The sequence below is a fragment of the Aphelocoma coerulescens genome, chromosome 15 (genome assembly GCF_041296385.1).
Source record: "Aphelocoma coerulescens isolate FSJ_1873_10779 chromosome 15, UR_Acoe_1.0, whole genome shotgun sequence".
NCBI classification, from domain to species: Eukaryota; Metazoa; Chordata; class Aves; order Passeriformes; family Corvidae; genus Aphelocoma; species Aphelocoma coerulescens.
In genome coordinates, this window is record NC_091029.1 from 3,836,082 (window position 1) to 3,849,845 (window position 13,764).

Genomic DNA, 13,764 nt, shown 5'->3' on the forward strand with positions numbered 1-13,764 from the left:
ACACCCAGATTGAGGGAGCACTGGGAAAAGTCAGTATTTACACAGCTAAAACTTCACAACAATATGATTTACATTTACAAGAGCAACACAAGCTGTATTATTTCAGTTTTAACTCAGAGCTCCCAAGCTGAGACAAGCTGACCTTTAAGGTCTTTTCCAACCCGACCCATTCTGTGATTCCTAAGTCTCCTGAGCTTTCTGAGGATCTCTGTGCAGTGTTGAGGAGCTTGCAGCACTTTACCTGCACGCCTGGACTCACTGGAACCGGGTACATCATATTTGGTGCAAAACAAACAGGCTGAGTGTACACGGGGGTTGGCTGCTGATGCCCCACCATGGAGGGGCTGGGCTGAGCTTGAGGACGAGGGGAGGTTGGTGTAGTAGAAGGTTTCGGCTACAAACAGAGGTGAGCAATGGATATGGCAGGGTTAGTTTGAGCATCCTCCAAGGAAAAGGTTGGCTCATAAAGATCTACTCAAAGGCACTGTTTTCAACAGCATCAAATCACTTACTTGAGCAAAAGATCGAGGGTTGAACTCTTTAGCATTAGGATTAAGTGTTGATTTTCTAACTTGCCTAAACATAAAGAACAAAAAATTTAGTTGGGCATTATTCTTTTACAAGTGTATCTGCAATTAATAATTTAAGAAACACCTCATTTCTACCTGTGAGTCAGATTTCTGAGAAGTGAAAGACCTCATGGCATGCAAAAAGCCACTCTCATTGAGGGACTCTTACTACAACTATCCATGAATGTTTTCCAGTTGATACCACAGCTCATGTGAGCCAGGAAAACATTGAAATAAGCTTTTAGATGTGAAGTAGACATCAAAAGGACCAGAGCTCTGCACTGAATCAGGAGATGACTTTCAGGGCAGTCCCTTCACCTGTTGCTCCTCCTGTGTAACAGCACTCACAGTCAGGAATGTGTCACCCAGTCATGACTTCTACACAAGGCCTGATGTTAATAAAGATGTGCTTATTCCAAAATGCAAAATTACTCACTCTGAAGTATCCTTCTTCTCCTCTTTATCCTCTTTATCTTGTTTACTTCCAGGCCCGGATGTCTGTACACCTTGGGAAGTCACCTCAGGCCCTCGCTTTTGCTCAGAGCTGTTACTTATGGAAGGAGAAATACTGGGACTATTGGGTTTGCTACTGCCACCATTGGAGTTGGTACTACTGCCAGCTTCTATGATAGATTCTTTAGGGGTGGACTCTGTTTTTTCTTTAACTACATCTCTTGATTTTTCACCTTCTCGGGTTTTGTTTAGCAGCTGATCCACTGCATCTGAAGAGGAACTGGACTGTAACTGAAAAAACCCAAGGGATATATTCAGTAAATTGATACAAAACTCCAAAGAGACCATCTAATGCTGTCACAGACACAGATTAAAACACAGTCCCACAGGCCTCAATCATCTGGAAATGACCTTTTAAATCACACATTTCCATTTCTACTAGAAAAGAAATCCATGAACACTGACAGTGTTTAAGCTGGCACTGGGTAAGGAGCTGTTCAGCCACTCAGCTGACCTGTATGTTGATTAGAGAGTGACAGGAAAGCTTCAGACAACCCTCTGGGCTCATCCCCTGAGTGATTTAACAGCACCACTTGAAAAGCTAACCTGATTTAATAAACCCTTATAACCAGGAAATAAGTAATATGAATTCATCTTCAATTTTCCTCAGCAAAACTCTTCATTTAATTTTGCAACAGCTCCTCCATATGGAGTGTGAGATAATTATTTGTGCCTAATGATCAAACAGGTTTCAAGTCCTGTTTTCAGTGTACAGTCAATATTCACATTTATGTGCATTAGGCAATTGTACTAGCAAGAGTCAGCATTGATTTTACAATATCTAACATGAATTCCTACAGATATTTTCATAAATTAAGCAAAAGTATAAAGAGCTGTTAACCTATGCAATGTGTTCAATTCATTAAAATAATCTGGATGCACGTGAGAATGATGACACCATTAACAGAGAGAAACTTACCCTAAAGTCATTCTTAAATTTCTTTAAATCATCAATCTGTTTTCTATGCTCTGAAACAATTGGAGAGACACCTGCCAAATATAAGATCAACATTGTCCAAGCATTTCTAATACAAGTTTTAAACACAACCCTGCACATTGCTAAGTTTGCAGAAAGAGAATGGTTTTGCAGATACCACAATGAAATCCAGAGCCTTATTTTTGGTTTTAATTTGGTACAATTCCATGAACTACGTGTATGAGCACACAGAAAGCCTCTGTGAAAGCAGAGCATTACATAACTGATTTATCTTTAGTTCTGATGCACCACACCAAGGCAGAAGCCCTGAGGTGCAGGGACTGCAGAACTCACTGAACACAAAGAACATGCAACAAAACCCCCAACCCAGCCTGTGCCAGCATTTCAAAACACAGCAAGTGAAGGAGAAACACTGAGCAAGGTGAGCTTTATGGTTGGACTCATCCTAAAGGTCTCTCCAGTGAGAGAATGAATGAATCTGGTTCTCAGTTTTCGGTTTTTTTGAGAACTGAATGAACAAACAACACTGCAGAGACAAACAAAGGTAAGGAAATAATAGGAAAAAGCACAGTTAGAAAAGCTCTGCTGACCACGATGCTCAGAGGTATTGTGAGCACAGCTCTAAGCAGAAACATATTCAGTCCAAAGGCAGCTAAAAAGCAGCTCTGTGAGCAGAGGAAAGAAAGAAGGGGAGGGAAAAAAGAAAAAAAACAAGTGAAATCACACCATCCACATGAGCATCTCTACACTTGGTGTTGATGGAATGAGTCACAAACAACATTTCAAAGTGCCACTTCACAACTGCATGACCAAATTTCACTGTAGAACACCAGGCTGCCTCCAAGCCTTCCTTAAAATGCCAACTAAAGCAGCCAGGACAGCAGGTTTAGTGTGCACAATTCCTACATCACTCGAGTACATGAAAGCTTTGGATACAAACCTTTGTTTTCAGGTTTAGAAAAACTAGGAGAAGTCTCACTTGGCTTTATATTCTCCTTGTTTCCAGTTGCAGAATTTTGCCTCTGGTCCTGAAGCCTTGTATCTTTAGCTGGAAAAGAAATTGCCAAAGTTATTCTCTTATACACAGCTCAAATTGACCAAAGAGAGAAGGCAAGGGAAAAATAGGGAAGAAATTTAACCATTTTTAGCTTGGAAAAGAAAAACCTTTTAAGTTACACATTTCCTGCTACCTAGTTGGTGCCTGGAGGACCATCCTCCCTCCCTCCCCATCCTACTGTTTTTAAAGCCAAATGAAAAAATCACAGTTAAACTCATCCTTCTCATCATACACAAAACCTTAACTTAGGCTGAACAAAATATAAACTTAGAGCCAATTATTTTCAGAAGTCCAAGGTTTTCACACAGAATGCTACAAAGATTTGAGAGTTCTTAGACATTTGACTGTGTTCCTGAATGGTTTTCTTTCCCCCATTCCTTTAGCTGTGTTCAAAACAGTTTTTTGAAACCAGTGGCCTGTGTTTCTTTAACACAGAAAAGAGGCAAAAGCTCAGTTTGAAAAAAGAAATCCTCAATTAAGTCAGACATCTATAAACCCATATTCCTTAAGGGCACAAGAAATTCAGCACAAAGACTTCTCAAAAAGCCTCTCTCCAACCTTAGTTTAAAGCTGGCACCATGAGAAATTGGGAACTCCCAGTAAAATTTAACACATCACACGTTTCCCCATCATTCAGCAAGCAGCTCTGCTCTTGCCTAGGCACATTCCTTGTCAGGAATTAGGGGAAAAGAGCATTTGCAAGGTAGTGAGAGCTCCTTACCTTCATTGGAAGGGGTGACTGCTCTGTTGGATGCAGGGCTGGCAGGTGTAGGAGAGGCAGCTGGAACAGGCATGGCAACAGATTCAGTGGGAATAGTACCAGGCTGAGGAGAAGGCAGAGCTGGTCCCATGGGAGTGCTGCTCTGCCTTGGAGACCTAGGCCTGTGTGTTTTAGGGGATAATCTCGGAACTAGAAACAAACAGGAAAAAGCAGTTATAGGATGAGCTTCCCCAGCTGCTCAGCAGTTTGTTTTAGTTTTAAAATGGCTAAAAACATGCTTTGAAACACTTTGTGAGACATTACAAAGTAACTGAAAACCTGTTTACCTTTCAGGCACATCTCCTAGTTCTTTACAACGCAGCATTTCAGATAATGGGGTGATTTCTCTGCAGACTGTCCCCCAAAATATATCACTGCCCTCTAATCCCACCAAGAATCTGCAAAATGCTTCCCCAAGTCCCCAGCAGTACAACTACAACAGCTCACATTAACCCAGTTTGAGGCAGAACACAAAAGGTGGTCAGGTCTCCACACAAACAGATGCAAAACATTTTTTAAGAGGGCTGAAAAATCCATTTTACAGCGTCCTCTTTTGGAGGTTTGCCAGCTGGAAAAAAAACAACACAGCCTATTGAAAAAAAGAGTGCTTTTAGGTATATTTTTGCCTCTGTGTTAAAACAGCAAGGAAAGTTGTATGTTCTTTGAACAGTAAGTTGTATTTCCTGCTTCCTGCTCATCCCACTTGTACTTCTTGTCACATATTAACTTCCAGTGAGTGAGCAGAAAGGCAGGTAAGTGGTTTAACAGTCCTACTTGCATGTTAATAATGTATAAACAGGGAAGATGAATCACAAATAATGCCACAACAGAAGAGTTGAAGTCTTTTCCACGAGGCAACAAATCTATGTGGGTCTAATTTATATCTTCTTTCTGAGAAATGTGTTCCCACTACGCTCCTCTAGAATTCTGAACTGCTAAAAAATACCCCAAAAGTACCTAAAAAGGACCAAACTGTTGCTCTCTTGCCCTCAAGGAAACACCCAGCTCCTGACAGCCCACCAGAATATGGCCTCACCTGTGGCACAAGACTGAGCTTTAACTTTTAAGTCAAATATTTTTTAAAAATACATTAACTGATTAAAAAAAAAAGACACTCACTATAACTGCTCCTACAGTAGCCAAGAACAACATCACCACTTAAAATCCATGTAAATTTTAAAGGAGAAATACATCTAACTTGAGTATCATTTCATCTTTTAACACCAACCTCTATCCAAACACCTCCTTCATTAGTAAACCACAACCCAGCCACACTGCCACTAACCAAACTCAGGGATGCAGTGGCAAGTCTCTAACTCCTCCTGACTCCTCCAATAACTCCCCTGAAAATTAATCCTTTCAACAACTAATTCCCACACTTTTCCTTCCTTTCTCTTCACCCAGCACCTAACTCTGCAGTTAGGACAATATTGCACTCACCAATTCTCACTCAGCTACCTTGGAACATCCTTCTCCCACTCCAACCTCAGCCCAGTATTTGATAATTCAGAGCCTGAATTGCCTGGAAAGGCAGGATTCTGCTGAGCATTCCCACTCTAAGGATCCCCCTGCAAGCCATCTGCAATAAGCCAAGCTTTACCTACCCCCACTGACAACTGATGACCACGTCCCACCTGAAGGGCTGCCTCGTGCCACTGCAGCAGTAGATGCTTCCCCAGGTGCATTATGAGATACAAATTCTAAGCCACTTGAAATTGTACCCCTACCAGTAGAGACTCTGTGACCTCGAGGGTGCCGTTGAGCCTTTGGAGACATCCGTGGAGGCCCTGAGGAAAAAAGACAACCCCACACAATAAATGCTTAATGTCCAGCACAGAAAACCCAAACATCTGCTCTTAGAACTGGATTTAATCTTAAAACTCTCAATAAAGCAGCAATAAAATCAAGCAATTGGCATTGATATCCTAAAAAGGCCGAGCCATTGGTCCAGCCAGGCTGCCAACACCCATCACCTCCCCAGGGCAGCTCCTGGATATTCAGAGGCTTTATCAGCACTGAAACAGGTGTGCAAGGCCTGGATTGAAAATGTTCCAATCCAAGCATCCACCACTGCTAAGTGCAAGCCAAGCCATAAAGGTCAGTGGTGCAGCTCCCCCTGGATAAGCCCAGTGCCAGGCTAATCAAACATTTTTCCAGAAAATAAAAAATTCCCAACGCTTTTGTCAGGTGGTCAGTGATCCCAACCATTTATAGTCACCACTGGCTGACCAATGCTCTTGGGGAATTTCAGCAGAGCATTCTCTGCAGCGAGGCTGAATTGCCTGCAGCAGGTCACAATTCATTTACAAGTCAGCAAAAATTGCAACTAAACAAGGGATTGTTATCCCAAGGTTCAAGTCATGCATGTTTAACACCAGAAGCCAAAGTCGTAAGTGAATACAGGAATTCTGCACAGCCTCTACAGCTGCCACACCATAGCTATGCTCAAACCTAAGCAGCAATACAGTTCTTACATCCTAATAAACATTTTCTTTACAAGATTAGACTCAAATGTTGATACTTCAAAAGGAAAAACCGTGTGTGAACAGAACCTGGCTGATTGCAGTTCATTTTTAACGTAGGTCAATAACAGGGTAAAGTTCAGATAATGGCTTTTGGGTTTCAGGTAAACCACTAAAGTACCAAGTACCTCTTTCAGCTACATAAATCTTTGAACATCAGCCTCTATTTTAACCATGAATCTCAAGTCAACTTCAATGCAAATTTCATCCAGGTATTTTAAAGAATACACATTTCCCAGGGATAACCTCGCAGTAGTAGGAATTAAATGTTGCAATAAGCAGCAGTTCACTGCATGCCTGACAAACCAACCACAAGTGCTGAAAAATAATTCAATTTGCAGGTGGATTCTCAGTTTCTTACTCCAGAAAAAAACCACAATAAATGGACAGTAGGCCAGACAGATGTGGCTAGCACCCCCTTTTTGGTTAGGAGCATTTCCCAGTGTTCCTGCTCAGTCTGAGGGATCATTCCTCTCTCTCCCATGGCTCCAGTGGAGCCAGCTACAGCACCCACTGCAAGTTTCCAGGGAGCTCAGGATAACCACTTTGCATTTTTTAGGCTTGCTACACCGTGTTGTGCAGGGTTTGAGTGCACTTGAAATGAAAATTATAAAACATGTTCCTTATTGTACCCTCCCAGGACAAATTTAGTTGGGCTAATTCTGCACACAGCTACCAAATGCTCACAGGTCAGCCTTTCTCTGCATAATATTGACTGCTAGGGAGCTGATGTAATGTTCTGAGTAAAAATTTCCTACAAATTCACCTTTGAAGCAGCCCATCCTACCCCATTCCACAGTTCACTTCTCTGAATACAGCATTTTTATTATCCTTATTATTGTTGGTTGTTTTCCAAAAGGTAATTCAATGATTTAGTTACGCTTTTTGTGGAACAACTGTGTTTAAATTGGCATTTTATATCAATTTATAATCCTAAAAATGCTCTCTAAAGTTATCAGGTCGTGCATGTTGCTGTTGGTTAAGTTAAGACACTGAGCAGCGTTTACAAAGCTGAGTTTAATTTCATACCAAACTCGGGAAATTTCACAGCTTTCTTTCGTTTTTGTAAAGCTCTTCAAATCAAACAAACAAACAAACAAACAAAAAAAAACCAAACACCAACCAAACCAACGAAACGAACAAAAAAAAAGGTTAATAGAAATAGTCTGATCAACTAAAGTTAAACACAAATCATAGGTTAAGTAATGAAGAGGAAAACAAACCAAACCAAACCAAACAAAAAAAAAAAACAAACCAAAAAAACCAACTCTGTCAATAATTAAAAACTCACGGAGGAGTTAAACAAAGACAAAACAAAAACATGAACAAATCGTGGTATATTGTACCTTCTGAAGACATGCGTTTAGGCATAGTAGAGACAGGAGCTGGAGAACCATGAGCAGAGGGGTGAGACGGGGGCCTGGAGGGCCGCGAGGGGGGCCTGGAGGGCGGCCGTGTAGGGGTGGCTGCCCGAGGTGGAAGAGAGTTGGGACCTGACTGGTAGCGAGAAGGTGGGCGAGAGGAAGGAGATGGGCAAGGCGATGGCCAGGGAACACCTGACAGAACAAATGATATGAAGGAAAGTATAAAAACTAAAGAAAAAAATTATGGGGGGGGGGAGGGGAGGGGAGGGGAGGGGAAGGGAGGTCAACAGAAAAAAAAAAAAAGTAAAATATGACAAAATGATTTTTTTGTTGTGTTTTTTTTTTTTTTTCTTCCACGGTTTAACCCTTTGGGGAAGGATCGAGCGGTAATTGAGGAGATAAAGTCTCTGCAGGGTTGGGTTTGCCTTGGTTTTGGGTCAAATTGAATGTCACAGGCTCCCCAAAGGGTTAATTAGGATCTACAGACACTACTAAGGAATAGACAGTAAAGTTTGATCTGTTAGCCTGGCATAGCAATGCTCCACAGCACCCAGCACTCCACAAGGTCCTTAACAGCTACCAGAGGTTCTCAAACAGCTGTTCACAAACAGTACTGACCACACAAACTGCTACTTTCAAACCAAATGATAAGTAAATATCCATCTAGGAGCTGGATCTTTACAAAAACCAGCGGTGTTCAGTGTCTGAATCCTGACATTTATGCCTTTATCACTTATCTGAGCTATTCATGGAGGATTTTAATCTAGGATATGGGGCTCATGGTTTCCAAAGCAGAATTAATTGAATTTACAAGCCATTCTGAATTATTTTAGGTCTATGATGTTGGTTCAGCAGAGCAATAGGGTGACAGAAACCACAAATACTACAGACAAATTTCAAGGTTAGCATTGTTTGGGCAAGGCTCAGTTGTCCATCCTTCATACAGCTGACTCTGGCTTTAGAAAGGAAGTCTCACTTACCTTTAGATGTTTCTCAGACTTCCTCCCCAGATAGATCACTTGAGTATTATACATTTTTCATTTATTCACAGCAATTTATTATAATAGCATTTTAAAATTCTAAAAGTAATGCCTCGAGGACAGGCTACTGCTGAAATCCATCTCCAGAAATGGTGTTTGGTTTCTGGGACACCAATTCCTGCCATGCAGTGCCTACTGATGTCTGGTTAGAAATATAACCCATGTATCCAGCAGAAAATACTCAAATACCCATTTGGAGAGAAGGCTTTGGATTCCTTTTCCCTAACACTGTTCTTGTTTCCCCCCTCTTGTTTTCATAAAGTCAGCAAGTGGCTTTATTCTTTTCCATGGGAAACAGAAGCAGAAAGGAAGGGAAGATTCCTCCTGCCACTCCCTTTCACCAGGTGTCAGCACTGCTGCTCCTGCACACAGAGCTTTGCAGTGCTGCTGCAGTTTTTCATCTTTAAAACCACACAGTGCACCATCATCTAAGACAAAGGTGTTTGAGAAGGAAAAGAAATGACATTTCTGCTCTGCAAAGCTGCAGCCAGTGCAGTGCAATGAGTGTTCCTTTGTAAATTAAACCCAAATCCAGCTCACAATCTCTGTGTTAGATGATTAATGCTAACCTGGTCTGGGGAATACACATCCTAATTCCACACCATTTCAACATAATGAGGTCATTATCTGCAGTGTTATGATGGACATTCATGCAGATTTCAGATACTTGCCTCCGTTAACTACTCTTTGATCTGCTCCAGAGTTAGGGCTGAATTCTGAAGTGTGGGATCCAGACCTTGAGATTGGTGGGCCTGATCCAGACTGGCCCATCCTCGGTGAGTTTTGTCTTCCACTTCCCCAAGACAGGACATCCCTGTTCCTCTGTCCAGGTGGAATGTATTTATTTTCTCTGAAACACAGCAAATTTCTATCAGTGTTGAGACAGAACTGAGAGGCAACAAAAAGCACCCCATTTTCTCTCTTTTTCTCCAATCAAGCCAAGGGGAAAAGTCTAAATAGTATCAGATGTTGACCCAACAGTCACCTCATGAATTGGCTTTTGATAGTGGCCACACAGCCCACTTTATGAGCCCACAGGTACTGAAGGATTTAGCAGTAATGCCTGAAATTCTCCAGGACACACCGAAACCACTGCCCTTTCCTGTAATTTGGGACGAATTCACCACGGTGACAGGTCAGAATGGGGAAGTTTGTTTCACTACAGAGATAATACAGGGCCAGGCAGAGGTGTCCAAGTCAGCCTGAGTGCCAAAACCAGTACAGGATTGTTTACACAAGGCTCCAAACCTAATCAGCCCTGCTGAAAAAGCCCAGTATCAATGAGCAAACTGCCACAGTACCAAAATACCTCCATAATTTAAATAAAAATACTATTCAGAGTGTACTCAAGTACCTAGTGTTCACACCATGTCCTTCTCTTTCATTAGCATTTCTCTGAACAGCAGTATATTTTTCTTCTTCTGTCCTTTCATCATTTTCCAAGGCAACCCGAGCTTTGTATTGGGCACTTGATTCAATTTCCTCTGCTAATTGAGTTGCTCTGGCTTCCCGTTTTAAAAACTCTTCTGAATTATCTCTTTCTAATGGCACCCTAAAAAGACAATGGAAAGGAAAAGAATCTCTGAAATGCATTCAAAAGCACAAAGGAGCTACAAAAATCACACAGTGTTAGTTCTAACCGAGTCAGAGTGAAAAAATATCTTGCTTCTAAGCCAGTAGACTTGCTGTCTTTTATTTAATACAAAATTCCTGGACTGGTTTGATACTAGGGACAAATTTAGGGTCATTTACCTGCCTAGAGAGCTGAGGTCAGGGTAGAGAATGTTTCCATAGGATTTGTAAAACCCCCAGTCCTTAAAGCTGTGCAAAGGCTCAAATTTTTAACACGGTTGAGAACATCAGGAATAAAAAGCCTCAGACTGTTGTTTACATAGGAAGCTGCTCCAAGAGCCCAAATTTGAATTTTTTTTAGTTATTTACACATTCCCAGCAGACACAGTCCTACTGAAATTAGAGAGTGACACCTCAAGCCTTTGACAGTTCCAGCCATAGAATTTCAGCTCTCCCAGTTATAAAGAACTGCAGAAAAGATGGATGCAACACTTCAGAGCACAGGACCAGAAACCCCTGACTCATCTGCCATGTGCCAGGACCTCAAACCCATCCATTCCATGTCTCTCTCTATGGCAGGCAATGGAATATTGCAAAAAGCATCCCTCAGGAAAGCCACCAAGTCAAAACTCAATACGTGAGAACTGAAACACTGAAAAAACCCAACCAGAGATGGGATCATACCTGGCACCTCCTTCTGCCACTCATTTTTGGGGTTTACCTGTCCTAATTTTTGTGTCAGGTTTTATAAAACAATTCTTCCCCCTGATTTTAACTTCGAGTTGCAAAACTCGATTTTAACTTCAGTTTTCCATCCAACCTTACTTTGGAATAAGCTACATAAAAATACAGAACAGAGCTGCTCTGCTGGGCATTATAGAATCACTACAGCCCATATTTTGAATAATATCAAGAAGAAATACAAAGAAAGTAGGTGGAGATGCAAGCCAGGTATAAAATAATATATGCAAAATTGCTCAAGTGCTGGTGGCAGAACGAGGAAAACAAGTGGCTCTGCCAAATTCCAAGCCAGCACTCAGCTACTGCAGCACAAGTTTTTCCCCACATTTTTGGCCAGTGAAAACATTTACTGGCCTTATCAATGGTAACTGCAAGAATATTCAATAAAACCCTTACCCTTCATCAAAAAGCTTTGGCTCAAATAAGATTGACATGAACACAAACCTGGTTCCAGGCCCCTGTGTTAATAACACAATAAAGGAGAACACCCAATAATCATTTATTTAAATAAATTTTTAAAAAATGAAGGGATGTATGGCAACCTAAAGAGGCAGGGAATGATTTCATGTTTTCTAAAAGGCCATTAAAGATGAGAGAAAAGGGGATGGACAGGATGACATTGTTCAGAATCCTGGTGATGATCAATACATTTGCTGGAACACAAACTTGTACCTTGATGCAGTTTGACAAACTATACCTGCTACTGCTTAGCTCTAGGAGGAGAAAACAATCAAACAATAAATCCTTTACAATCCTTCAGCTAAGCATTTAACTACACTGCTGCTCATCCCAGAGTTGGAAAATCAGGAAAAGAGCTCCCCAGTTTAGCAGACTGATACACAAAGCAAGTTGCTCGACTAGGGGGGGAGGAAAAAAATGGAATTAATTTAAAGCCACCTTCATGTTTTTAATCTGTTTCCATTAATATCCAGAAAGCAGAAAGATGGAAGACTAAAGTTCAAAAGTACAAAAAGTACTTAGAGCAGTGAAGGGAAGGAAAGAACAGCTTCCCTGGGATTCAAACATAAGCCGATTAGGACACTTTGATTATCACCATGTTACAGGTCCGTTTGCACAAAACAGAGAAATCAGACTGTTCAACCAGAGACCTGCAGACAAGTGCACACACACAAAAAAAAAAAAAAAAAAAAAAAGAATCAAAATATTCACTGCAATTCCTTGATATTCAAAAAAATAAGTTTCTGTTTCGGGGTTAAAAGAGTGGGGAAATACTGAAGCCATTTCACAATGGCTGTGAACATCTGCAGTCCATTTGTGTTGCAGTTGCAGTGAACATTATAGCTGCAGACTCTGGGGAATAAATCACTGCCAGAGTAGCCAGAGCAGCCTTTATACTACTTCTATATTCCAGTTGCTATTATATTTAACTAAAACTTCAGTTTAGAGGCGGACAAGTCTGCTAAACAAGCACACAACCCCCACCCTGGTTATCAGCAGCTTTTCAACATTCCAGCATCTTCCAGATCAATTGTCTCAATAAAATCAGGATTTAGCCAAACTGCTCTGCTAGGTTAAACAAAAACTATAGGTATAGCAGCTATGTACAGATAATTTCACAGCTTTCCACCCTATTCCTGGAAGTTTCTGCAAGAAACAAACATTATTGCATGGCTAAATTCAGAAAACTCTGCAGTGGGAATGAGCTGTGCCCATTTAAGGGAATATATAAAGATTTCTACATCTAACTATTCACAGAAAGCTGGCAAGGTTTCTTAAGCACCATTCATTCATTGCTTTTGCAGTTATTCGATTCCACAACTTCAGAAACTATGCAAAATTAGCTGCAGAATATAAAGTTTGTCAAACCAGGGAGAACATTCAATACAAATCCAATAACAAAATATTTTGGAACTTACGTATAAGAAGATAAACTGCTGTCATAAGTTGACACTACACCATAATTTTCTTCATTGTAACGAAACATGTCATTGGGATCCCATCCATTAGACTAGAAGAAAATGATGCTTGTTTTTCAAAATGACACTGGAAACACATTCCCTTCAAATTAAGGGCTGATGGCAGAAGTTAAACCTTCTGCCCTTTTTCCTGGGCTTATGAATTCACTGTCCAGATAACAAAGTTATTAATGCCACAGTTTATTTCAGGGAGCTTTGTTCTCATCAGCTGCACAACCTTTTTACCTTCAAATTCCTTTTTTTGTTTGTTTGTTGTGAGTCTTTGTGTTATTTTTTGGAGGGTTTTTTAAAATACATGCTCAGTCTGTACTAGAAGATTACTGGCTAGCAAGAAAGACATGAACATCTTTTTTGTCTTTCACAAAAAAGTGCAAATTGACACTTCTGCAACTTTTCAAAAGCACCGATGGAATTAACTTAGAGACACCACAGGCTGAAGACTCCTGTTGATCTGCACAACTCCCCCACTTCAGTAAAATTGCTATCACAGCACTCAAGCACAACAATAAATGGTTTGAGTGTTTTATAAAAGCACTGAGAGTATTGGGTATTCCAATAAATCTCAGCTCTACAGTATGGGCACCGAACCTGACAGGAGAACTGTTCTAGCCAAAGTTAATATGCTCTAATCACTCATATTATCTCCTTGGACGTCCTGCAGGCTGAATACCTGGCTACAAGAATTTCTGCTTGAGGAAAAGCTGACTGCTGTGATATATGAGGACATGGTATTTGAGGCCATACTCTTCATC

The 13,764-nt window shown here is 40.9% G+C and overlaps 1 protein-coding gene across 17 annotated transcripts in view; it reads right to left on the reverse strand.

The window, feature by feature from the left end:
- Nucleotides 1–13,764, reverse strand: part of ATXN2 (ataxin 2) — a 49,493-nt gene that overhangs the window by 18,807 nt on the left and 16,922 nt on the right. For 8 of the 17 annotated variants that reach the window (XM_069030998.1, XM_069030996.1, XM_069030993.1 and 5 more), the window contains exons 7-17: nt 12,953–13,044; nt 10,117–10,314; nt 9,434–9,612; nt 7,705–7,914; nt 5,441–5,623; nt 3,798–3,986; nt 2,960–3,067; nt 2,002–2,072; nt 1,006–1,313; nt 513–576; nt 242–394 (exon numbers count right to left, since the gene is read on the reverse strand). In XM_069030998.1, coding sequence (XP_068887099.1) covers nt 242–394; nt 513–576; nt 1,006–1,313; nt 2,002–2,072; nt 2,960–3,067; nt 3,798–3,986; nt 5,441–5,623; nt 7,705–7,914; nt 9,434–9,612; nt 10,117–10,314; nt 12,953–13,044 — 1,755 coding nt within the window. The remainder of the gene's footprint in view (nt 1–241; nt 395–512; nt 577–1,005; nt 1,314–2,001; nt 2,073–2,959; nt 3,068–3,797; nt 3,987–5,440; nt 5,624–7,704; nt 7,915–9,433; nt 9,613–10,116; nt 10,315–12,952; nt 13,045–13,764) is intronic. The other 9 variants (XM_069031003.1, XM_069030999.1, XM_069031001.1 and 6 more) reach the window with 9 other exon arrangements.